At 44.8% G+C, this 24,122-nt stretch overlaps 1 protein-coding gene across 4 annotated transcripts in view; it reads right to left on the bottom strand.

Moving 5' to 3' along the window:
* The window catches only part of AAK1 (AP2 associated kinase 1), an 89,084-nt gene that overhangs the window by 6,579 nt on the left and 58,383 nt on the right, over positions 1-24,122 (bottom strand). The window contains exons 18-22 of one of the 4 annotated variants that reach the window (XM_075444864.1): positions 15,454-15,555; positions 13,643-13,744; positions 12,741-12,851; positions 9,201-9,305; positions 5,619-7,597 (exon numbers count right to left, since the gene is read on the bottom strand). The exons of 1 other annotated variant lie outside the window; for it this stretch is intronic. In XM_075444864.1, the coding sequence (XP_075300979.1) occupies positions 7,503-7,597; positions 9,201-9,305; positions 12,741-12,851; positions 13,643-13,744; positions 15,454-15,555 (515 nt within the window). In that variant the 3' untranslated portion in view covers positions 5,619-7,502. Of the gene's footprint in view, positions 1-5,618; positions 7,598-9,200; positions 9,306-12,740; positions 12,852-13,642; positions 13,745-15,453; positions 15,556-20,609; positions 20,688-24,122 lie in introns of those variants that run through there. 2 more of the 4 variants (XM_075444866.1, XM_075444865.1) reach the window with 2 other exon arrangements.

Genomic DNA, 24,122 nt, shown 5'->3' with positions numbered 1-24,122 from the left:
TTTCAGAAAGAGATGGAAGATGTTGGACACACAAATGGGCACACTCAGCACGCTCAGCACCATTCCTCAAGGTTTTCTCTGCCACCCACGACGACGGCCACCATCAGAGCGGTTTTCACTTTGTGACACTGCTGCCTGGAGTGAAGCTCCAGCAAGCAGAAAGGTTTTGTCATTTCGTTCTGTGCTGCTGCTCACTGTCTGCCCTATAAGCAGATACACAGCTTGGCACCGCCTCTATTTCTGTGAGCCATCCCACGGACACGTGGAATTCACTCAGGCATGTAAAATACACATGGATGCCCTACAGTCTGGTAAAACAGCATACACATTTCAAAGAACGAAGGTCAGCCTGCAGCTTTTCATGAATCCTGGTAATACAGCAGCATTATTTTAAACCACTGCAAAACAAATGATTTTAAAAAATCCATACCATGGCTTCAAATCAGTATCTAACCCAACTGCAATGATCTGGCTTGCTTCTGTCTTAGTGCAACAAGACAGTGCGGGGAGAGGCTTGCTGTTCTGCTCTTCTCCAGCTACAAGAGCCCAGGATGAGGTTGGTTTTCCCTTACGACTCACACAGACAGAACAGAAGACATCTTACCTTCAAAGAACTATTGGCAGGTTAGGAGTATGTCATTGGACTCGTGTTAGCAAGAGGATAGGAAAAAGGCACATGAAAACTAAGCAGCGTGAATTGCAGGAAGATCGAGGAGGGTAAGCAGGTAGGTTGGTATCCCCTGACCGACGGACAAGCGAGGTACTAACCAACCCACCCTGCTGTGACAGAACAGCGTCCTCACATCCAAACTCTGCCCAGGTTAACCACTCCCGTTTGCACACCCATCGCAGCCCGCAAGGCACCGTTTCATGATCAAGTTCGTAGGCGCACGTGAGTTAACCCCTTTTCAGTCACTTCTCACAATTAAAGACACAGCAGTCGTTCGTTAGGCATCAAAATCGGTATTTATTGGGAGACTATTCGCTTAGATACATTACACTGCTAAATCAAGACAGTGTAGATATGTGCACATTTTATAAGTTACTCTACAAAAATACTATCTAGCTTTCCTGAAGCCTATGCTGTCAGCAATGGTTTAACCTTAGATGCTAATCTCAGATTACAGGAACAGTGCAACTGCGGTGCCGCTTTCTCCCAGGAGGCTGGTTATGTATTTACCAGGTATTCTTGTGAGATGTTGAGCAGGCTGAAGCAGAGCAAGACCAGTTGCCACGTCACGCAAACGCCTCCGAAATACCCACTCCTCACTGAAATACAGCGTGCAGGAAAACAAGGAGAGGAAAAAGGCATTTATCATGGTGCACGTTCTGCCAACGCAAACCGATGACCCACTCTTCGCAACAGCAGCACAAACCAGTCATTCGATCCCAATTTTCTCTTTCAAGAGTCACCTGGGTGACCTGAGAAGCCTGGGGATTTACTGATAAGAGAGGAACATTATCTACATTCCCATGTTCTACTTTTCTGATGTTGAAGGAGGAAGACCTGGCTTCCAGACACCATCCCACAGTAAATGACCTCGGGCACCTTTTCTTTCCCACCTTCTTGGGTTCCCTCAGTTTGTTTTCTTGGCAGAAAGCAAAAGGACAGCCCCAGAAGGAGCTATGGCAGCATCACTACAACAAGGAAGACGACATCATGCCAGCATGTTACTTCAGCTAACATCTGGGTGCACGCCTAACTAGGCAGCAGCTTAGACATCTCCTATCACAGGTCTTAATCCTGCATGTTAAAAAAAAGTCTGAGCTATGCTTAGACACTGAAATCTGCTATCAAACAAAAAAACCTAGACCCCTCTGTGTAAAGGTCAGGTTAGAGGTAATGAGACAAGGTCAGCCTGTTCCCAGAAGCAGCCACAGCTACAGGCTTTGCAGACAAACGTTTCAGAGGCACAGGTTGCACAGCTTTTAGGATGACAGAAAATACAAGTTAGCCAGTGCCGATGGATGCTTCGGCAGGTCTGAGATCAGAGACCAGCAAGACTGAAGCACTCGAGGGACCATGTCACATGAAAAGGCACGGCAGTTCTGTTCTGTGTGAAAGGGTCACTCCACGAGCTGCTAACAGCGTGAGGGTAAAGGACAAATCTCGCGAAACTGAGACAGTGCCTTTTTCTTTGAAGCCCTGCCCCTTCTCTGCGCTGACTCGGCTCCCATCCGCACCAAGGGCACGCGACGCAAGAGCCCTGAAAAGATCCAGGCAGATGGTTTGCTTGAATCAACAGACAAAGCACCCCCAACCCCTCGTGCAGAAAGAGGTGCCTCTTTCGCAGAGGCAGCGTTTCCTAACACCTGCCCATGCCAAGATGGACGCTGTCAACGGGCAGCTGCCTCTTTCGCGCCCTCCTCCTCCGGACTCCTGCCATCTGTGTGTTACTTCATGGGGAAGCATCCCCTACAACTTCAATTAATGCTCAGGTTTTAACACACACACACTCCTACCAGCTGCAGGCTGTACAGCATAAAATCCTTAAGTTTATAGACAAGGTTTCTCCCGACTCTTGTACATTCATGTATAAGTTGTTATTCCAGGGTCAGATGTACGTACTAAAGAAAGAATTCTTAAACCATACTCAGGATCCCTTTCTGCATGGAGAACCTTAGTAGTAAAACCACTTCTGGGTTGGTACCCTAGGCATACACCCTGCATGTATTCAGACAGCAACCTGAAGAAAAGACCATCTACCCCCGCAGTTGCAGCACTGACACATGGAGTTCCTCCATCTTTTAAGGAAAAGAGTGCACTGAAGTGGCAAAGTGCCAAAATAACTGTCAGGAAAGCTATAAAAGGTTTACTCTTCCTATTACAGGGGGCTGCAAGGAGACAGAGCAGTCACCAAGCTGATGATCTCATTTCTGGAGCAGAGCCCAAAACAAGAACGTCAGGGGAAACAGAGGCATTCCTAGAGTCTAAAGCTTCTCTTCCACCAAATAACTCTCCTGATTTCATCAAGCCAAATTCAGGAAGGTCTCAACGTATGGTAACAGGTAGCTAAAAATCAGCACAATTACTAGTATACAAGATTACTAGTTTTGCGTTTATAAAGGGTCAGAAGACTTGTCATTCCTTCCTTCTTGCAACGGCGGAGTTCTTCTATTCCATTTCCTGGAAGCAGTATCATTAGACAACACAGAACTGCCCCCACACAGGGCTTTGAGGGAGGAGGTACCAGAGCAGAACACCGAGGGTAGCACCACCATTCCTACGTCACTGGACAACAATCCAGACAGCAGAATTACGTCTTTCTGCCCAAAGTCACCACACAGTGGCAGATCTGGGAGCAGATCGAGGGTTCTTCGGTTCCAGAAGATAAGGAATTTAATGTTCTGGTTTTGGCACACTTGTACGGTCATTTGCACCATCCAGCGTGAGACAGGGAAGGTGTTAAACACACCAACCCCACACACTGTTCCAGCAGCTCATCAACGAGACTGACCCACTGGAGACTAACAGCATCATTTGGCTCTCTCTTCATTCGCACTGCGCACAACCAAGCGTTACGCATGCAAGCTATTTTTAAGATGCAGTCTGTGACCGTCTGAGAAAAACATAAGGCGAGTTTCTAGGGGTTAAACTCCCTTCTGTGGAGGGCACGAGCACAAGCCTCACACATCAGCAGTGTCCTTAAAACAACCTGAGCCAAGCAACCCAGCCTTTCTCCGAAGGAATGACGAGATCCGATGCTCTGCATGGAGTCTGCGCTCCGAAGCGTAGGCACGGCTGTCCCCAGAGCACAGCTTCTTTCAGTTATGGAAATAGACTACACAGGAACAAACAATAAATAAAGAAAAACCCGTGTTTTTTTCCTCCCAAGCCTATGTTTCCTGCTGGAGTGCTGCAGTTTTAATGTGCAGTGCCCACACACCTCGAAGCGAAGTCACGGGAACTAGTCTCACCCGATCACCGGTAACCGAGCAGACCGACAAGCCTCATTCATGAGAGCACTCCTCCACGTCACACTCACGCTTCCCCCACATCCACACCAGCCACTGCCAACTTCGACGGATTCCCATGAGAGTTCCTGAACTAGAAAATGTATTGGCTAAAAAGAAAATAACTTACTCCATACAGACACACACGCACACTTTGGACACTACTGCAGCACGCCATGTGACATTTTCTGTAGTCAGAGGCCCACACGTTCCACATTTTCCATTTGCTTGGATACCCCAAAACTTGCTGAACTCTGTCTGTGGCCTGAATCACATCTGAATGTTCATTGTAGTAACAACTTTTTTTTTTTAATTGATTTTTAAATAAGGTGGTTTTGGAAAGTCACTGGAGGCAATATCCTGCGAGCTGTCAGGCTGAGGAATACCATCATCATCATTCATTGACAAGAAGTCCCATCTAAAAATCATTTTGCTCTACACAGAGATTCACTCAAGCTGCCATTGGCTTGCGCTAAGTGAGCTGTGAGACGATGCAGAAGGCCTGCCACGAAGCCACCAGCGCTAAGGTTCTCCCACCCATCTCTCAGACTTCGCCAGCAGGTTGCACAGTGCCTGCAGCCATGGCCAAGTCCTTCACGCTTGGTCAAGTCCCAGGACACCCAGTGAAGACTTGGACAGCCAGAATTCAGGAAGTTACAGCACCTTCTGGTTTTGGGGCAGATGCTCTCAACACAGCAGATATTGTCAGATACAACACAAATTTGCTGATCTCTGAATTGTGGGTGCGAGACTTGTGCTCATCCGATTAAGAGATGAACTGGGGAGATTTCCAAAGGCAAGGGCAGTTCAAAACCCAAGCCCCCTCTGAGTGAGTGAGAGCCAACATCTGAGTTCCAGCTATTCCTTTGAACACCTTGCCACCTCAAAACCGGAATTTATTCGTGCATCCAAGCACAGCCTTGGCTTGAAAGGAAATTGCTCCCTGTATTGTGGTTGCATTTGTAGTATCTATCAGGAGGATCCATCAAAACAGTTATGGCCAAACACACGACTACAAGCTCCAGCCTGTTAGGGCAGAAAGGCTCCTCTGTCACCCTGACACGGAGGAACAGCACATTCCAGAGACAGAGGAGAATCATTCCGCTGTCATCTTGCTGACTGTAGGTTTGGATTCTGCTACTTAACAACTCCTGACCCTACAAACCTTACAAGGGGACAGAAACATCTCCTGCGGCTCCAACCACAGCTACAAGAGAATCGTTCTTCCGCTGTTTTGGGAATGCTGGGTACCAAACGTCTCTCGTGCCAACACTGGATAAAAGTTCAATTTGTTCCTTCCCAGCAGCAGCTTTCACACAAACTCCTCAACTTTTGAGCAGCGCACCAAAACCAACGTACCGCCCGTAGGACAGTCACATTTTTGAGAGCTTAAAATTAATCCCAGATATCCACTCATTTCATCTCTCTTGCATTTTCCATTCATTTTGCAAGGAAGTGGTAAATATTTTCTGATGAAGGTCTAGATAATAGACATCTCTCAAAACGTATGCTTCCATTGTATTGTGTTCCCCACCCAGATCCATGAATAGCTCTTGAAAAAGCAATAAACGTTCACATCTGCTTATTTAATAGCATTATTAACAACCCAGTGCATTTATAAGTTTTTCCAGAACCCTTGAACAAGTGCCATTAGATTTAAAATCTTAAACATTCTTTAAAAGTACTTTAATTCACAGAAATCTTTGTTTCTAATATACAGTAGATGGTTACTTTTTAAAATCCATTCTCTTTTCATATAATCTCAGTATCTGACTATACAATAACTTTCTATCTATAACATCTTCATGTTTTCCAGTCCAGCTTGCCTGTGCTTTAGGAATATAAAACAAAAAAATAATAAAGTTCTATCCACAATTTTACTAAGGTCATTTCCATAGTTCTCATGTAAAGCTCCTCTTGGAAAGTGCAGTATACACATGTAATGATACAACACACTTAAGCAATACTTTTATTATTAAGTGTAGGTTTTAAAAGAAGAGTAATGTAGAGCAGACACAATCGATGGTAGTTCTATTTACAGAATTTGTTAAACTAAGTGTTGGGGCAGGGGGATAGCGGAGAGACTGGAGATAGGAAAGGAGTAGTCACGAACTTTGATTTCTTTCCTTCTTAGCGAGAGGTCAGTACATACACATTTCAGTCGTTCATACTTTCGCACATGGGAAACTGCACTTTTACTAATACAGCTACGTACACATACACAAGGTTAGCAATAAGCTATTAATTATTCCACTACAGAGGAAGAGTCCTTCTGTTCAGAAAGAGCTTTCAAATACAAGATAGAAATTCCGGACTTCATGACCGTAAGCCAATGAAAACAAGTTTAGCGTATCCAGCTAATTGACAAACTAAGCATGTGAAGGGAGAAAGAAAAGGTAAAACCCACCAAGTTGTAGCAGCACTTATTTCAAACCATCCGAACCAAGTGCATGCTTGTTCCACAAAGACCGAAGAGTGGAATAAAGCCCACAGTCATCTTTGTCTACTGAAACAAATGGTTCCATACTTAACTGGTTTGCACTATATGCAGTTACAAGAGAAAAGGGGGAACCCAGAACAGATACCAGATGCTTGACTAAAACCAGGATTAAAAATAGACAAACAACTGTAGGACAATTTGTTTCATACACAATTTACAGTAGGTTGGGGGGATTTTCTTTTTTTCCAGTCAAACACAGAAAAGAAGTCACAGAAAATACATCTGCTGCTGCCACAATGCCCTTGCCATCCAAAAAAGATCAACAAAATGCTAGTCACAGCCATACTCACATGTATTTGGTTCAAAACCGTGTTCTATTTCACTTAGGGAAGCGCAGTTCATTCACAAGCAGGATTCTTAAACAGCAAACCATTAGCTGGGGGCAGTCCGGAAAACTCTCTTCAGAGGCACCATCACCAGAGGTACTAGGCAAGACTACTTCAGAGGAATTCGGTGCTTTCTCCTCCTCTGAAGCAACTCAAACATCAGCTCTCCTAACCTGTCTTCTGCAGGAAAGGGACATCCCTCCCAATTTCACCCGTCCCCTTCCTCTTGCCCATTCATCAGAAAATGGGAACAAAACAAAAACCAAACCCAAAAACACAAACGCAAAGATTGAAACACAGTTGTTCACGCACTACTCTAAGGAGAAAGGAGCCTGTTGTACGCAGGGATTCATACATCAGCTACGGTTATCTAATTAATTTACAGTTAGGCTTTCCATGGTGCTATGTGTACATCTCAGCAGGGTGGCTAAGGACGGTGCTCCCTTTAGACATAGGCTAGCAAAGACAGGTGCAGAAGGAACCACAACGGGTTTTTACCAACTTGAGAGAGGACTACCTGGAAAATTGAGACAGAATCTTTCCCAGGACATGGGAAGACAGGGGGAAAGGTGGGTGACTGTCTCCTGTTGACAGATTTGTTTTTCTTTTAATTAAGGAAAAAAAGAAAAAGCCCAAAAGAACCACAACCGAAGGTAACTCTTCTGGAAATAAAAACGGAGAATAGGTACGTTACAGAAACTGCGTCTGCTACTGTGTCACTGCTACAGGTCTATGAGCTGATCCACCAGCAGTAAAGACCTGGCTATGTTGGGAAGACTGGACTCAGAGCTTCCACTGTTGTTTCTAGAATGCCCACCTGAAAGTGTGAGAGATAGGAATTCAGTATTGAACAGGACACACACACACGACAGTTTCAGATGTTCAAGAGCAAGCAAGCAAGAAAAAAGTCAAAGCAAAACAGAAAATTTGCTCAAGCTCTTCTCATTACTTGCATCATGATAGCAACAACATTCCCTTCCTTGCTCTTCCACCCTCTCCCCACCCCCCCAAACCTAGCTCGCTAGACTCGCACAGAAAAACATCACAGCAGCCAACAAATCTCTGCAAACCATTTCTTCTTCCCAGGCTTTACATCCAAGCTGCAGAATTCTGTCCTTACTAAAGGATCTATAAAGCAGTGACAAGAAATCCCACAGCTTATACAAAGGACTGCTCAGAGTTTTAAATCCTGAAAATGAGTTGCTGCTTTAAGAGAATCTTTGAGTTGCCAGCTACTCCAAAGAGAGCTGAGCTGTCACGGGCCTTTCTCTTACTGGTGCTTTGATCCTGCAGGAAAGCTGCTCCTCTTTCTTCAAGGTAGCCTATCTTGGCCCAACTTTGGTAGAAATCTTCCCTGGCTTTCAGCAGGAGCAGAGTTTCTAATGTCTGAGAACTCTTTCTAACGAGCGTCACTCTTTGAAAGCTAGCATTAGATGCAAAGTGGGTGTACAGCACATTCTTGCTGTAAACAAAAATGGGAGTTGCGGAACTCAAAAAAGTTCTACCATTAAAGTGAAAGAAAAAAAGACCAAAAAAAACAAACAAAGAAAAAAGGGAGCCCTGAAGTATGTTTTTAAACCTATGTTAGCATACTGAAAGCTGTAAGCAAAACGTTTCAGCGGAGTGACTGCAGAGAGAAGACCTCTTCGACTGACCAGCCTGCAAAACGCTGCCTGCTTCTGTCCCTCCAAGAGCTACAAAATGCAGCACTATTATTTCTTTTAAGGAAACAGTGCTGCTTCTTAGACTTAACCCTACATAAAACTGAAACTGTTTGCAAAGATCCACATCAGTGCGATCTAGGTGACAGGAATGCTGTAAAACGAGAAACTTCCCGGTCTCTGTCCTAAGGTTTCTGACCTCTCAAAGTTCTTCAAAGGAGTTGGGTGGCGTCTGCCAAAATTCTCACACTCAGTTCCCACAACCGATGTCTTTGAAAGACATCAGTCGGAAGTGAAAAAACTCACTTTCAGCAGGAGTTTCAGAGTTATAAAGGATTATCATCATCTCCCTTTCTCGCACCTCGTGCCAAGTTCACTTAAAGTCAAAGGACTTCCTTCTGTCGGCTTGAACAGTAACTAAGAACGTCGGAGAAGACAGTTCTCCATTACACTTTAGCCAGGGGTATTTGGGTGCCCTGCCTGGCAGACTGGCAGAAATTACTTCACGGGACCTAAAGATGCTTGCACGTCTAGTATCTTTTTGGACATGCAATCTTCCCACAAACAGAGAATCTAGAGAAATTTCTAGGCTAAAGTAAATCAGAGAAAGACTAAGCTCACTAAATACTGCAACGATAGTATCTTACAGTTTATGATTTGCATTATTTCACATGTGCTGCAGCACCACTGCCCCAGAACTAATTTATGTTCACTGTTTTCCTTTTTCCTTCCCTTCTTCACACCCACATCCTGGCTTACCTTGTGAATTTTTGGATATCAACACTGGAATTGGGTCAAACTCATCTTCTGTCACTTTTTCAGAGCCCTCAGGAGCATCAAAGCCTGATATCAGGTTAGTATCTTCTGCAGCATAAAGAAGAAACAGAGGTAAAGAGGCAAAGATAGCAGAGAAGGTTGGTTAAAATTGCTAAAAAGTGTTAGAACATCTTTATGTTTTTAGAGACAGGGTTTAGAAGCAGGAGTTTCATTTAAAAGGTGAAATAGAAGTTGGTAAGTCCTTGGTAAAGACGGTAAGAAGAGAGCCAACTAAATACAAACGTGGAGGGGAAAAAAAACAAAACAAAAAGCAAGCCAAGTCATGAGAACCAAAATAAAATTTGGCCAATCTGAAGGCTTATCAATAGGCATAGTTCAAGGTTGTGGTAAAAGCCAGGGACTGAAGCTCCCAAAGATCGAAGATATTCTTTGTCATCATCCAGTGGCTGTCAGTGTTAGCACGGGTTGAGAGAGCCATCTGGCTCCTCAGTTACCAGCTCTCATGCACAGGGAGAAGAGGGCTGGGGGAAAACAAAAAAAAACAACCACCCCACACAGAAGAAATTCCAGTCATTTACACAAGACAAAACCCCTCAGCTTTCACCTACAGTGATAAAACAAGGAGTGCAATATAAAGTCAGACTTCCAAAGAGTTTAAATAGCTGAAGATGTAACTAGATACCAAGAGAGATAGTTCTAAAGGCCCCGAGAGCACTTCTGGCACATAATTCCATTGATTTCAGACCACGTCAACTGCAGTTAGACACTCGGTGGGAGGCACTTTCAACAATCTCCACAGTAGATGAGACATTTATCTGCCTTCTCAGGCAATTACATACCTTTAGGGACTTTCACACTCTCGCCGCGCATCACTGCTTGTTACTTGAGACACCTAAAATACCTTAGAAAATCTGGTCCTCAATTACTACATGAAGTATTTCTGAAAGCCTAGCAAGGACACGTACAAGTCGATGGTTTCCAAGGAACAGGAACATTCCTCTTTGACTCCTATCAAGAATCAAAGCTCTTTACCTGAAGCTGACAAATACAGAAACTGGTTTTGAGCGAGATGATGCAAGAAACCACTCGTGGAAATTCACTGTCCTCTGGAGGATCAGACCCAGAAAACAACCCCACAAATTTTACAGAAGACTAGCCTGTGAGGTGCCAAAAGCACAAAGACGTTTCATCTTAATGGAAAGTCTCATCTTGTCATCACTCTGTCTCTGGAGTTAGTTATTTGGGGCTCTTCTCCATCTACCTGGGAGCCTTTGCAAGCATCCTATTTCCATTTCACTTCATTTGCGCACACAACAGCTCACAGCTCTGGGGTTTGCTCCACAAGCGGCCACTGAAGGAGCACTGCTCACTTATGGACTATCCTTCCTAAGGAGAGGGAAAGGCTGGCGAGTGTCCCTATTTGGGGAAAACTCCTTCCAAAGTGTCTGAGCTCACTTTTGGTTTGTACCACCATAAGTAGAAAAATTCTCCCCTCTCACATACAGACAACTTGGTGCTGTATTCAACAAATGTAAATTAAGGAATCCCAAAGGCTGAGCAAAAATTCAGAGGCCAGAAGACAGCCTAGTAAAGCACAAAGGCAAGGACGCTACGGCACGGCTGGAGCACCAGTCCATGCCCAGAGCATGGCTGCTTTTTCCAGTCCTCCCGCTCGCACTGCCGGCTTGCAGCGTTGCAGTTCCACAGGCGGATTGTACCCACAGACAGCAGCATCTGCCCACAGGTGCTTTACATCACCAAGGACAGGACTGGACAGACAAAGCAAAGGAAAAAAAAGATTGAGACCGCTGTACAGCGAATGACTGCACCCAGAGCTATAAAAGCAGGGTTTGAAAACAAGCTGTAAATGAATTTTGGAAGATTTTAATATTTTGCTCCACCCCAACACTCCGGCTAATAGAAGTCTCACTTCTCTCATCAAACGTGAGCCTTTCTCATCCCAGAGGGAACGGCAGCGCAGCCTGGGGGAAGGCATGCAGGAGTCTGTTAATTCATTTTCTCATTAAGTCACACAGACAATGTTTTGGCTTTGCTATGTTCCAGACATGGAGCAATAACTGCGCAACATACATTTCAAGGCATTTACTCAAAATAAAGTGGCATGGAAGTCTATTCTAGCAATGAGCAATTAGAACAACTGCTTGTTTAAACCCAAAAGCTCTATGAAAAAAACACAAATTCATTCTGAAGTGCCATCAAGTGTAAAAATTGATTACAGACTGTTTTTACAGTGATTCCTCTGAGGGCAGATCATTTTCTGTTGCTATAGGGATACTTACCCAACGAGCTAAGCAAAACCCATTGGCCGGGGGCCCGCAGCCGTGAGCATTTGTGCTCCAGGCCTCTCTTTTCAAGGCAATAAATCGACAGGAGTCCTGGTTCTTCCCTCCCACCTGGGTGGATGTGTACTGCCCAGCACTCACTACAAGCCTGGCTTGCGTGAGAGCCATCCACTAACATTTGGCATTGTCCCCAAGGGACACATCCACTGCTCACAACTGCTTTAGCCCATACTGAGGATGTGCCAGAACAGAGCAGGAAAGGTTCACCGTGCAAGTCACACTCCAGCTGACAGCTCTTCCAGTGCCATTGCTCCAGCCACACCGCATGGAGAGGGCCCGGATTTCAGCTGGATGCTCTGCAGCCTCGGAAAAAAAATGCAATCCAACTTTGGACACAGCTTCCCGGGGTCCTCTACTTTTGCTTGTTAGTGGAAAGAGAACAAAACTCTGATCACTGCGCAGTATTTCCGCAATCCCACTCAAGCTCAAATACTGATGTACTGCAAGGGCTGATCTGAAGCTCTCAGGAATTACCACACGCGGTATTACCACATGCTTCTCTTCTTCAGCTCTGCTTTTTTGTGATACTTGAAACTGTTCCACTTTTCAGTTAGGTACTGCACTTCGACTTTCATTCCTATTTGCTGTGACACTGAAGAACCTTCTCCTGGTAACCTCTGAACCAGAAAACATTCTCTAGATCTGAAAGAGCTCAGTCCCACGCTTCAGATGCTAACTCTGAGAAACGAAAAAAAACCTCCTTTCATTTCAAAAACCTGTGACACCAGTATAGCTGATTATCAGGCTCCTCTCCAGAATTAAGACCTGGTTTTGTGCTGCATTATTAAATCCCACGTGCAAGCAGAAAACCCAGAGTGCATTCACGTACAAACCTGAAGAAGGGTTGCATGCAAAAGCCTACCCTTTAAGCCTACTGTATCCCTTCTGCTGTGTCCCTGTTTCATGGAAGATGCTGCCTGTCTTGACAAAGCTTGTCTTTACAGTCCAGCTGAATACGTTTAGCTATATTTTTCCCTTAGTACTTGAAGTTTCATCAGCTTAGGAAGAAAGCAATACAATGGCTTGGGGGGAAAAAACACCACCACCTGAACATGGGTCAGAGCATCTGCTTGTGTAAACCGGTACCCGCTTCACTTCACGATAGCTAAAGACTGCGTCCCAGGACGGATTAGGTGTTAGAGACAGAAGGACAGTTTACCTTTGTGAGGTTGAGCTGTGAAAGCTACAGGAGCAAACTCATCCAAGAGGTCAGCAGCAGGGTTAGAAAGCAGAGAACAGTCAAGCAGAGAGTCTTCCCCAGTGAGAGAGTCTGAATCCAGGTTAACATCCACAGACCACAAGGTAGCATTAAACAGGACACAAACACTGTTAAGCTCATATTCTCACATTCCTGTTCCCGCCCGCTTAGCGTGCAAACAGCGCTCTGATGCAAAGCCAGCACAAAAGCTACCATTTTTTGTGATGGAAAACATTTCTTACCACTCTGCAGTTAGGGCAGAGGATTCCCAACACCTTTAGCAACATACAACACATTCTCTGTGGCTAAATACCTTCTAAAGCTGAGTACACAGCAACAAAACCCCCCACAAGAGACAGGATAAAGAGAGAGTAGGGGGAGCAAAGGGGAGCGTGGGGAGGGAAAGAGAGCTGCAGGGACTCTCTGGCAAAACTGCACTGGCTATTTCACAAGAGACTTCTGAAAAGACGTCGAGTCCATCTGCTGCAGAAGTGGTCAGATGAAGGCTCCACAGCAAGAAAGGGACATGAAGCGCTTACTACCACGCCCCAGTGCGACAGACAAAACAATTCAGTGACTGCTCCAGATTTCAAATGCACCACATCGGAGCGATACTCTGGCACCTGCAGATCTGTGATGGTGGGCTGTAGGAATACTGTACAGTTCTTCACAAGCAGACAAGTAACACTGACCTACAAGGAACCATGCAGCATCCACTTACAAGACACACAAGCAAGCACAGTTTACACTGGTGGGAAAAGCAGCAGAGATGCTTATGGTCAAGCAGACAGCGCTTTCCGATTTACACAGCCCACCCGGTACGATGCATCCCTGCCCCCCCCACACCCTCCTGCCTCACCAACCTGTTCTGTTGGAGGCAACCGACTCGGTCTGGGACACCAGGCGTTGGGGCAATGGAGCCTCGAGGCCCGGTATGAGACTCTCAACAGCCACGTCAGGTTTTCCTTTCCAAATGTGCACCAGAGCAGAGAAGAAGCCAGAGGTTAGTTTGCAAGGCACAGCATCACTAGGAACTAAGGCGGCAGTTGCCTGAATCCCTTAGTGATCCTTTAATACGTGCCAGCTATGATGGCCACAACAAGAGGCTGAAGTTAGACCAATGTTAATTTAACCACGAGCAAAGTCTGTAACACGTGAGCATTTGTTGCGTTTGAGTTTTTCTGTGTGGGTTTTGGGGGGAGGGGGTGTTTGGTTTTTTGTTTGTTTTTTTTTTAAATTTTAATTTGTGCAAGCCCAATCTGCAATATCCAGAGGGTAGAACAGGAGGTTAATAACGCCTGCCCTGCAGCTAAGCAGAAGGCCTGGGGCTGGGCAAATAACTACAAGCTTTTGCAAGATTCTTTTCCAGCAAAAGGAAAACACTGGCCTTTAAGGAGTCCCCTTGCATTAGCAGTAACAGATCATTAAAATACCTACTGCAAAGCCCTTAGCATATTCCCAGCTAAGCTTGTAAAAAGCCAAGACAGGGATTTTTTTTTTTTTCATTTTGAGTGCCCAGTGGAACAAAGACCACAGACCCTACAGAGAGGTGACAAAGTTTTGGAACTCAACACCTTATTGAAAACACCAGTCCCCAGTATCATCTAGTGCTGATGGCTATTATGTGGATACAAAAGATGTTCACAAAGGCTGGATAGAAAGATTTGTTTTTATAGCAACTATAAAGGGAATGGGGAGACATACGGATGATAACTGTCACAGTCATACCAGCCAGGTATACTGCCTGTCTGGGTCTCTTCCTCAAGGACCAACATCAAAAGCTAATCACCAAGTTGTTAAATTAAAGAATGAGGACGCACTCAAATGCTAGAACCAGAAATGGTCTAGTTGGTCAAGCCAAAAGAGATTAATTAACTTTTTTGTTTGCATAGCAGTGTGTGTGTCTGATTTGCAGGATCATTATCTAAGAGTATTCAGACAACTGCCAAAAATTGCAAAATAGCGCAAAAGCCTCACTATTCAGGTGACTCATTTCCTACTTTTCTATTCAAAGCCACAAGGTTGCAACCAGCTAGTCAGGGGACCCTGGCCGGGACCCAAAACCACAAAAGCAGCTAGCTGATTGCAACTGACTGCAGCCTGCAATTATCAGTCTTCAGTACCTTTGGCAAGTAGGTCAAAATACGATTCTGCACACTCTGAAATCTTTACACTGCCTGGAGCCTGTTGCACCTGGGCTTATGGCAGCCTAGCATGTGTATTCACAGCATATGGCCCAGGTCAAAGGCAAGGCTGTCCTCATCCTGCCGAGCGTCGATGGATGGAAGACAGGTTCAGTGCCTGGGTCGTGGTTACACACTAAATCTTTAGCAGAAACAGAGGGATTTTCTGCATCTTCTCCTTCAGTCAACAATTAACTTTCTTCTACCAAGACCAGAAGAACACAGCAGGCACCACCACGCCGTGTTATTGTGCCAAATCATTAAGCCTAGATTTTAAATGCAAATACCAAGTCTTCGCTGTTCAGATGCCAGTCTCATGGAGAACAGGCAGATGTGGCTCAGCATAATCCGTAACTTCCTATCCCATTGCGCTTCACCAACATCAGCGGCTGCTTTGAGAGCCCGGTGGGGGTAAACACGCAGAGTTATCATGCGGGACAAGACATGCCATGTAAGACAGAGGGGAGGAGGTGCCCTGAGTTTATTTTTACCATTCACAGCGTCTGACGTGCTACCGAAGGGGTCAGCGAGAGGCAGGATATCAGGGAGCAGAAGCGCAGTCTCAGGAGATTTGAGTCCCTCAATCAGTTTTTCTGGGTTAAGCGGGAAAAGGAGGAAGGCAGGCAACAGAGAAAAAAAGCAAAAAATAAAAACAAACAGGAAAAGACAACGTTAATCAGGTGCTCAATCCAGCAGCTCTTAGTCCAGTGTGTCAGCCTCGGAAAAGCACCTGCACAATTTTGTGCGAAAATCACACTATCACTTAGAGATATTCGAGGGCAGCTATTCACCAGCTGGCTGGCCATGGTCATCCTCACCCACTGGGTGCTGCTCTCCCTAAGGAGCTATTGTAAAAATGCACGCAGTTCTTTCACTCCTACCCAAAGCACAAAAGCTTAACGTAACCCACCGAAAATCAAATTAAAAAGGAAAAAAACCGTCAAACCACACCTGCAATTTTTCCCCTCTCACCTTCCTATGCTGAAGATGTCTCTGTTAGTCTTTGTATAACGAGAAGAAATGGAAGAGTTGATCAGAAGCTCAAGATGCCAGCACTAGGTACACAACACCTATTAATTTGCTCAAGAACAGAATACTTATAGCCCTTAAGAGCTTAAGCAAAACCAGAAATCACCGAGACACGACAGTGCCTGACATCAGAACTTGCCCTGGGGTTAAACAGCTGTCGGTTACCAATTAATTGTTTCGACTATCAGGTTTCAAATCAGACATGTCATTGTCAGCAGTACAACTCCTGTGGTTCCCATTATCCTTCACACAAAGAAATTCAGATAGCCTGGGCAAAAAATTAATCTCAATTCTTAATCTGATGGATGAGTGATTTCACAATCATACTAACTAGGTTTTCAATAAAGAGCTTAATTAGTTAGCTTTCACCAGGGTTTCTTCACAGAAGAAGAAGATAAAGAACATATTCAGGATTTGCTAGAAATAATCACCTTCAGTAGAACAGCACAGATAAAATTTGCTCCACACAAACAAATCTGGCCATTTCAACCTGCTGAAATGACTGCATTTCTAATCTAACATTAGAATGAGCTGTGGCCCTGCCACATCTTTACAAAATATGTACATCTATATTTTAGGGTTTGAGTTCAAAGGCTGGCGTTATTACTTATTACCCAAAGCAAACGTGCTCATAACTGCACAAAAGCACAAGCTCTGGAATACTGCTGTATAAAAGACTTCCCACGCTGAGGAAGCCAAAGAAAAGCTTAAGTTGCACTGTTACATACATAGTAATAATATCGATCTTTTTTACTGCCCCATATAAATAATAAAGCAGCCTAGCGGCTTTGGAACTGCTTATTCAAAGCAGGACAAATTCTTCTCCCCATGCAAAACTTCACAAGCCACTCCACTAAAGCAACCAGGAGGGGAATGAAACCTAAAAAACAACCCAAGAGGCAGCTGTTGTATCATTACAGGCCTGAAGAAGGTCAACTGAAAGGAAAAACCCGACGGGAACAGCAGCATTGAATGTACTTGAAACCTCCCCACCTCTACGAGGAATACTCAGTTCTAGAGATCGGGTTTGCCAAAGAAAACGCACCCCAACTGCAGAGGTCTCATCCTTGGCCTCCCAGCAGCACAGAGAGGAGCTTTTTCCTTGGATGAAGGGTGAGGCTGGCAGCAGGGGCTTGGCAACAAAAAGAGGTGTTGATGCTGTCAAAACGGGGCGAAGAGGGATGGAACCCTTTATAGCGTGTTGGGAAAACGTAACATAACACAGCAGAGAGACCTGGGGAGAGGACGACAGGGAACACGCGCAAATCCTCTCCCAGAAGGGAAGCGGGAAGATAACAGGTATCCACCCAGAGTACAGCTGAATTCAGCAGCGTTTTAAAACAATTAACCCAGACAGCAAGGCACAGAGCTCAACTGCAGGAGAAATTATGGATTGTCTCAGAGTTGGGCACTTTCAGACTGGGTTTGGCTCCTACTTCGAGACGAAGTTTGTAAGCTATGAAGTGACGTGTATGTACACTGTGAACACTCCCCTTTCAAAGCAGACTCTTACAGAAGGCCTGTGTGCCAACGCCCAGCTCCTCTCAAGGGACTTGTATCAACCTACATCTTCCAGCCCATGTATACAATAATGATCCCATTTCCAAGTGTCTTGCTCCCTGTAGTCTCCCTCCTCCAACCTTACCTTTCCAAACAGCTTCCACCTTTTTCATTACTGGACAGTTTCCATTTAACACAGTGGAACTGCCTCTTGGCCAGACACTAGAAAGTTGTCCACTGAGTTCAGCCACACTTATTAAACACACAGAAATTATGAGAATAAACATGGCGTTCTTCTCCCTTCATGTCAGTTTTCCCTCCTGTCCCCTGAGCTCAAATGGTTTTATGCAAAGCTTTAGACTGTCAGTGGTTCTTTGTCTTATCTTGTCACTTGTCTCACTAGATCTCCTTTCTCATTCCCTTCATTGTTGGTGCTGATCCACCAACGCTCTTACAGCCAGCCACTGCATCTCTTAGGGCATGATTAAAAAAGGAACCTTATTATCCCTTTCGAGTGAGGCTGAGAAGTTCAACAAAAACAAGCAGGTGTCACAAGGAATGGGAAAGGAAATACCAAAAGTAACAAAAATCAGATGCCTCAGTCTATGGGGCCTAGCGGTTCGCTTCCCTGGTTTCTGCTTTGTGTTGCATCTTGCACTAACCCGTAGGAATAAGAGATACAGCAGTTGCTTTATGTGGTGGGAAAATTCACATTCAACTAGGAGCAAAGGAACAGTTAGCGAAGGCCCAGCCAAATCCAGAGTTTGTTATTAGTTAGCAGGAATACCTTCTCCACAAGAGTTAGGTTCGGTCTCTTTAGCACAACACGCTTCTTAAAATACACGTGTGCTAAAGGAAGTTTCTCTGATTCCACATCAGACATTCAAGTCCAAGAACACTACATGCCTTTGCAGCGGCAAATAAACCCAGCTCTTCAGCTTCTGCTTCACCACAGCTCCAAGGATCAAAGCAGTAACTCAAGGAGGTGATTTTCTGCACACTAGACTGTCTCCCTCTGTGTGAGCATTAGGCAGCTGCAGTTTAACTACAAGCAGACCTAGAAAGAAAAGACAGTCTCTCTCATGATACTGAACTGCATTTTGGGTCCTGCTACCAAGGGAATTCTAAAGCAGAAGTTTAATTTTAATTTCCAAGAGAAAAGCTGCTTCTGCCACAAGTGAAGTCATGGCTGAGATGGCGAGCAGCCAGCAACGCTAAGTAATTTGAATGAGAATTTTTGAATGAAAAACTGGGCTAACTAGCCACGTTTTTGTTATCTGTACAAACACAACAGTTCCAAGTCACACGTGTATGAAGTGATCATCAGTTGCAGCGCAGACTCCACCAATAAAGCAAACAGCACGCAGACGTATATGCTATTTGCAGAAAGAGATGAAAGCATCAGCCTTGGGCACGGACTTCTCCAGAACACCAGCTCCCATCTGCCACTCCCTGAGCAAAGATCTTCTGCTGGAGGAAAACCAAGAGAGATGTTTTGGCACTGCAGTCCCAGTTTCTTGTGACTCGCTGGGCACGTGGGCACACAATCCCAAGCTGCGTTTTAGAAGTGGTCATGATGGCAAAGAAGATCAGTTGTGCAGCAAACAGCAACAGAACAAGAAGTAAGCAAACAAACAGAAACTTCTTCTATGCTGCAGTTTCAGGGCCCATCACAACTAACTTTTTGCAGGTACAGAGCTCAGACTGGAGCATGACAGGACAGAACACGTTCTGCATAAATCACGATGCAGTTAAATTCAGGATTTTATAGTATCAGAGGTCCTTCTGCCTCAAATCCAACAGACATATCCAGATTATTCATATGCAGACATACGAACAAGCCCAAGGATAAACAACGTTCAGAACATGTAACCCAGTACAAAGATGTCTTCTGTCATACAGCTCCTGAAGGGCTCTCAGGAAGGGCTTTTATCAAACTCCAGCTGAGAAACATGTGCTTTAATCAATAACTGTGCTCCCACGCGAGGAGCCTCTTGGAGGCATCCTCTGCCCCAGACAGCCAAGCGAAAAGCTGCCAGATGCCTCTCCAGGTGAGAGGCAAAGTAAGCTTGATTCAGGTTCAGGATTGAGCTGACCATTGCTATTTCATTTTCTGTCAGGTTTTCTACTTTGCCCGTTTTCAGGCCTGACAGGATGGCAGCAAGTTTGCTACGGCTTTGCATCAGCTAGTAAGGATGCAGCTGAGTAAGCAAGATTCATTAGCAAGTCTTAAGAAGGTGTCTAAGCTTAAAAGCATGCAGGGGGGATTAAAAAGCGCCCTATCAACCCTTTCCAGAGCTAAAGCCCAGCCACCTACTGCAGCCTTTAGATGCATGTTTCACATTCTTCCTAAATTCCCCACAGTAAGAAATTCCTAATTGTTTCGTACTGTAGCCAGAGTAAGCAAAACACGCTGCAGAAAAAGCAAAGCAAGAGCCTACAGCTAACAGCTCTCGGAGGCATCCCCACATGGCAGATGCTGGTAGCTTCAGAGACTGGAAAAACCAAATCGCTTCCTCCAGGAACGAAAGCAAGAACCTTTCCTCTGATCTGCACCACCCTAAGGAAGAAGTAATGCCATTTAGCAGCAGCAGAATTACCTACGGATTTATATCATGGGGCAAGAAAGCAAGTGCAAACCCCACACATCGGTTGAGCAGCACAGCTTTGGACTATCCAGGGAGAAAATTTTGACCTTTTTCTTCGGATCTCTTCTTTTCCAACATACGCACAAACCTGACTGTTGAGATTTGCAATTAGTCAATTTGCATAGAGTTTGCGTCTGCGACACCACCGCTGCCAGAGACTGTAAGTTGGCATGCTGCATTTATACTTGGCGATACACACGTCAAGCGACAAAGTATAGGCAGAAAGCATTTTAAGGACTAGAGTTATCAAAAAAACCATAAATCAAGAGATGAGGGAGGCAAATGGGTTTTCAGTTAGAGCAAGCTATTAGAAAGAAAAAAGATTCCTGAGAAACTTGCAAGTTAAAGAGGGAACAGAGGGCAAAAAAATCTGCCATAATTTGGTAACACACTGAACAACCAAGATGCAACATCCCAAAGCCCCAGAAGTCCACCAGCCAGGCACCACACACAGTAAGAACGTTACTCACTCGTGTACTGCGGAGGAATAGCAAAAAGAAAGACAATTCAATAGAGCACACAGCAGAGTTCTTTTCTTCGGATGTCAACTGAGGAAGAAAGACAAGGTTGTAAAAATCCTGCCAAGTCAACTGTGCTGCGAGTGGGAGGGCAAATTACCAAGGCAGGTACAGATTAGTCACTCGGGAAGATTTCTGCCTATTGACTAATCAAGTGTTAAAGATTAAAGGAAGCCCTGAACATTATTCAGCAACAGAGGACTTTGACTAATCAAGGGAAGGCAATGGACTTCAATTTTCGTAATGGAGTTTCTGTCAAATGGAATCGCTTCTTATGTAATAAAAATAAAAAAAGAAAAAATATCAATTGGCATGCTTTAAATACACAAGCACATGACTTTGTAAACACCACAGAGAACAGAAGGACAGCGTTTAACAGTGGCTCCTTCTGAGATCAAAAGCAAACAATTTTAGTTTAACTTTCAAGATCTCAAATATTTGTCAAACACGCCTCCTTCAGATCAAACTTAAACTCGGGCAGAAGTAACACTAGATACTATTTACGCTCATGTAGTTGGGTGTCCAGTCGCCCATTTGCTTTCTTGCTCCATGTCATCAAAATACCATATTGTACGCTCAGTTAAGAATACAGCAATTAATTTGTCAAGTTACTAGATGAGCATTGCTTTTTCCCAACTGACAATGTAAACTCCAATAATTAGCACACATCAACACATGTTTGTGCATGTCTGCAATTACTTTATCCCAAAGTCATCTTGGTACAAATATAAGCTCTCATTAGAAACACAGTTTTTCTCTTAGAGTTGTTACAAACACCCTGATGCAGTGGGCATTCTGTTACCTTCTCAGAATTTACAGGCCTGGGGTAGACAGAGTTATGCTGATTAAAAACATTTCATGAAGCATTTTGTGCTAAAAAAGAGCCCTCCTACATCAGGAATAGGGGCCCTGTTAAAGCAGCTGAACTGGTGTGTTTTGACAAGGATGTCAATGGTTTGAGTCCGAGCTCCTGTTTCCAGGTGCTAGAAATTGCCAGCTTCAGCAACCCGATCTCACCACGTCACGAGTCTTTCCCATTTCCAGTTCTTCAAATCTTGCAAGAACCTGAAACTCACCTCCAGCTCGCAACGCTGCCGAGAAAGCTCAGAACCCCAGTTCCTGAAGGCCACGCATTAGAACGCAATGCGAAAAATCCAGCTTTGCTTAAAACTCCTGTTTTCGAAGTCACTTTTGTATTGAGCAGAAATGGTTATCAGGGCCGCACATTTTCGACAGCCAGCTCTAGAAGTGGACCAAGAATGAGGACATATTTTGTTTTGAAATTGCGCTGCAAGCTGTCTACTTGCTTAGCCCTGATAAGCATCCTCTCGGGCTAACGTAAAAACACACAAATCCATGAGTATTTGAAGGAAATAAAAAGGCAAAAATCATCCTTCAAGTGCTATTTAGAAGCCTCAGAGAGCTCCAGCACGACAATGACTCTTTAACAGCAACGCTGTTTGCCTTTTCATCAAAAATGAGAATCCAGTGTGTGCCCAGATGGCACAGGCGTGCTTTCTTGGCCTGTGTTTCCTTCCCCAGCTATGTCTGAATATTTACTTTGCTGTGCCAGACACAGAATTTCTCTTATCTCACTTTCTGTTATGGCCAAGACAATGTCGCAGAGGCTGCTTGGTGTTGCTGTTCTTCAGACCAATAACTACCCACACGAAAGACGCATTTGTCTCTCAGCTGCAGCTAAGATGCTGAATTACTGCAGGGAGTAAATGGTTGTGTAAATTCACAAAGAATGATCCATTCTCTTTTGAAAGGGGATTAAAAAAGAGATTGACTCATTGTGTGAAGACAGCATTGTACTCGGTGGCGATGCAGAGAGGCCAGCAGTACCACCACCCCGCAAACACACGGACTCTGCCCGCACACGAATCAGTGCGGTGCAATCCGCAGCACGGGGGAGTTTGTCCTCAGACCAGTAACAGGGAGGAGCAGAGCTGCTTGTTCTCAGCTCTCACACCTCAGTGCTGCTGCTCAACAACTTCTCCTTGCTTGCTCTGCTGCCAAGGACCCACACCCACCACCTCATCTCTCTCCTCTTCTGCAGAGAGGAGAGAATAAGCCAGGACCGCTGATAGCACAGGGTACCTGGGAGAACAACATCTATCCAGAACTAGAGCAAGATGGGGACACCCCCCCCTCACTCCAAACCAACCAACCCACCCTCAAACAACTGGAAAGGGGTATTTCTGGCAGTATCTCAGAGCGCATTTCACTGGGTCCCCCCTTCACTCACTCAAAAATTCGTTTATCTCAGCAGATGTTTCTAGAATAAAGAGGATATATCCAAAACCTTTCCTAACACTAACGCACGTCTGAAGAGCGCAGGTAACTACGTCCAGAGAGCACTCCAGCACTGCAATCCCAGCAGTTAATAAGATACACGCTCTAAAGCGGAAATATTCACATACTCTGGGTCAAACTTCTCATTAAACACTACCACAAAGCAGGCTTTCAGGATTGAGCCCAAAGTCCACTCACGCCAACAGAAATTAAGTCAAAAGTAACAAAACCCACTGTACGTAACAGGTGTAAAAACATCAGACTGGGGACTGTTAACTGAGTGAAGCATCAACGACAGAGGGAAAGATCTGTCCTGAAGCTTCATAACTCAGTTCAGTTTCAGGTCTCCAGAATACCTTGTGCAAAATCTAGCCTCCCATGCTCCTACCAGCTAAATTATTACCGACAGGCATTAAGTAGCCACACGTAGCAGAAAAATTACCATTCTGATCGAACGCTCCATTCTGATTAATCAGCAGTGAAGCCTGAAATAAGCTTATTAAGAAGAACTCGGCTCACGTTCCTACACATGCACAAGGAAAAAATGTTTTCAGCATGAATATTTAATTCTCCCTTATTTTAACAGATGTTTTGCCATATTTTTACATCCCTCTTGCCAGCTCCTCTTACTAGTTACAATTCCACTAAGAATTGTCGCCTTTACGCACTGGAGGAGGAGGAATATGCTGAAAACCACTCTACTTCCACTTGATTACTGTCCAGAGCTGATATTTTTGTCTTCTATAGGGAGCTACGTTACCTCTTCTCTAGAAGCACTTGCTGAGAAGCTTGTTAGCCACAACAGATGAAAAACAGCCTCCCAAGATATTACGCATCTCCAGCGCCATGATCCACACCAACAGGATAGCCTGCTAGGACCTGCTGTCCAAGGTTTGCCTTTACTGTCCACGTTTAACTGACTACACAAAACCAAAAGTGCAATCTCACCAAACCCACAGGCGAGCAGTCACCCTTCCAGCCACATCTGTTGGCTGCAGCTCCACGGCAGCACGATCCTCCACTGGAACATATTTAGGCTGTCTGGGATGTACCCTACGGCTATTTATTATGTGTTAAGCATCATTTACTTGTTTCTCAGGAATCTGTGACAGAAAGGCTCATCTGTCCTTCTGAGCCCACAGAGGAAAGGTGAGCAAGCCCAAGGAG

Source organism: Opisthocomus hoazin, chromosome 28, assembly GCF_030867145.1.
Source record: "Opisthocomus hoazin isolate bOpiHoa1 chromosome 28, bOpiHoa1.hap1, whole genome shotgun sequence".
NCBI classification, from domain to species: domain Eukaryota; kingdom Metazoa; phylum Chordata; class Aves; order Opisthocomiformes; family Opisthocomidae; genus Opisthocomus; species Opisthocomus hoazin.
Note: the sequence above shows the minus strand (reverse complement) of the source record. Positions and strands in the feature narration are given on the sequence as shown.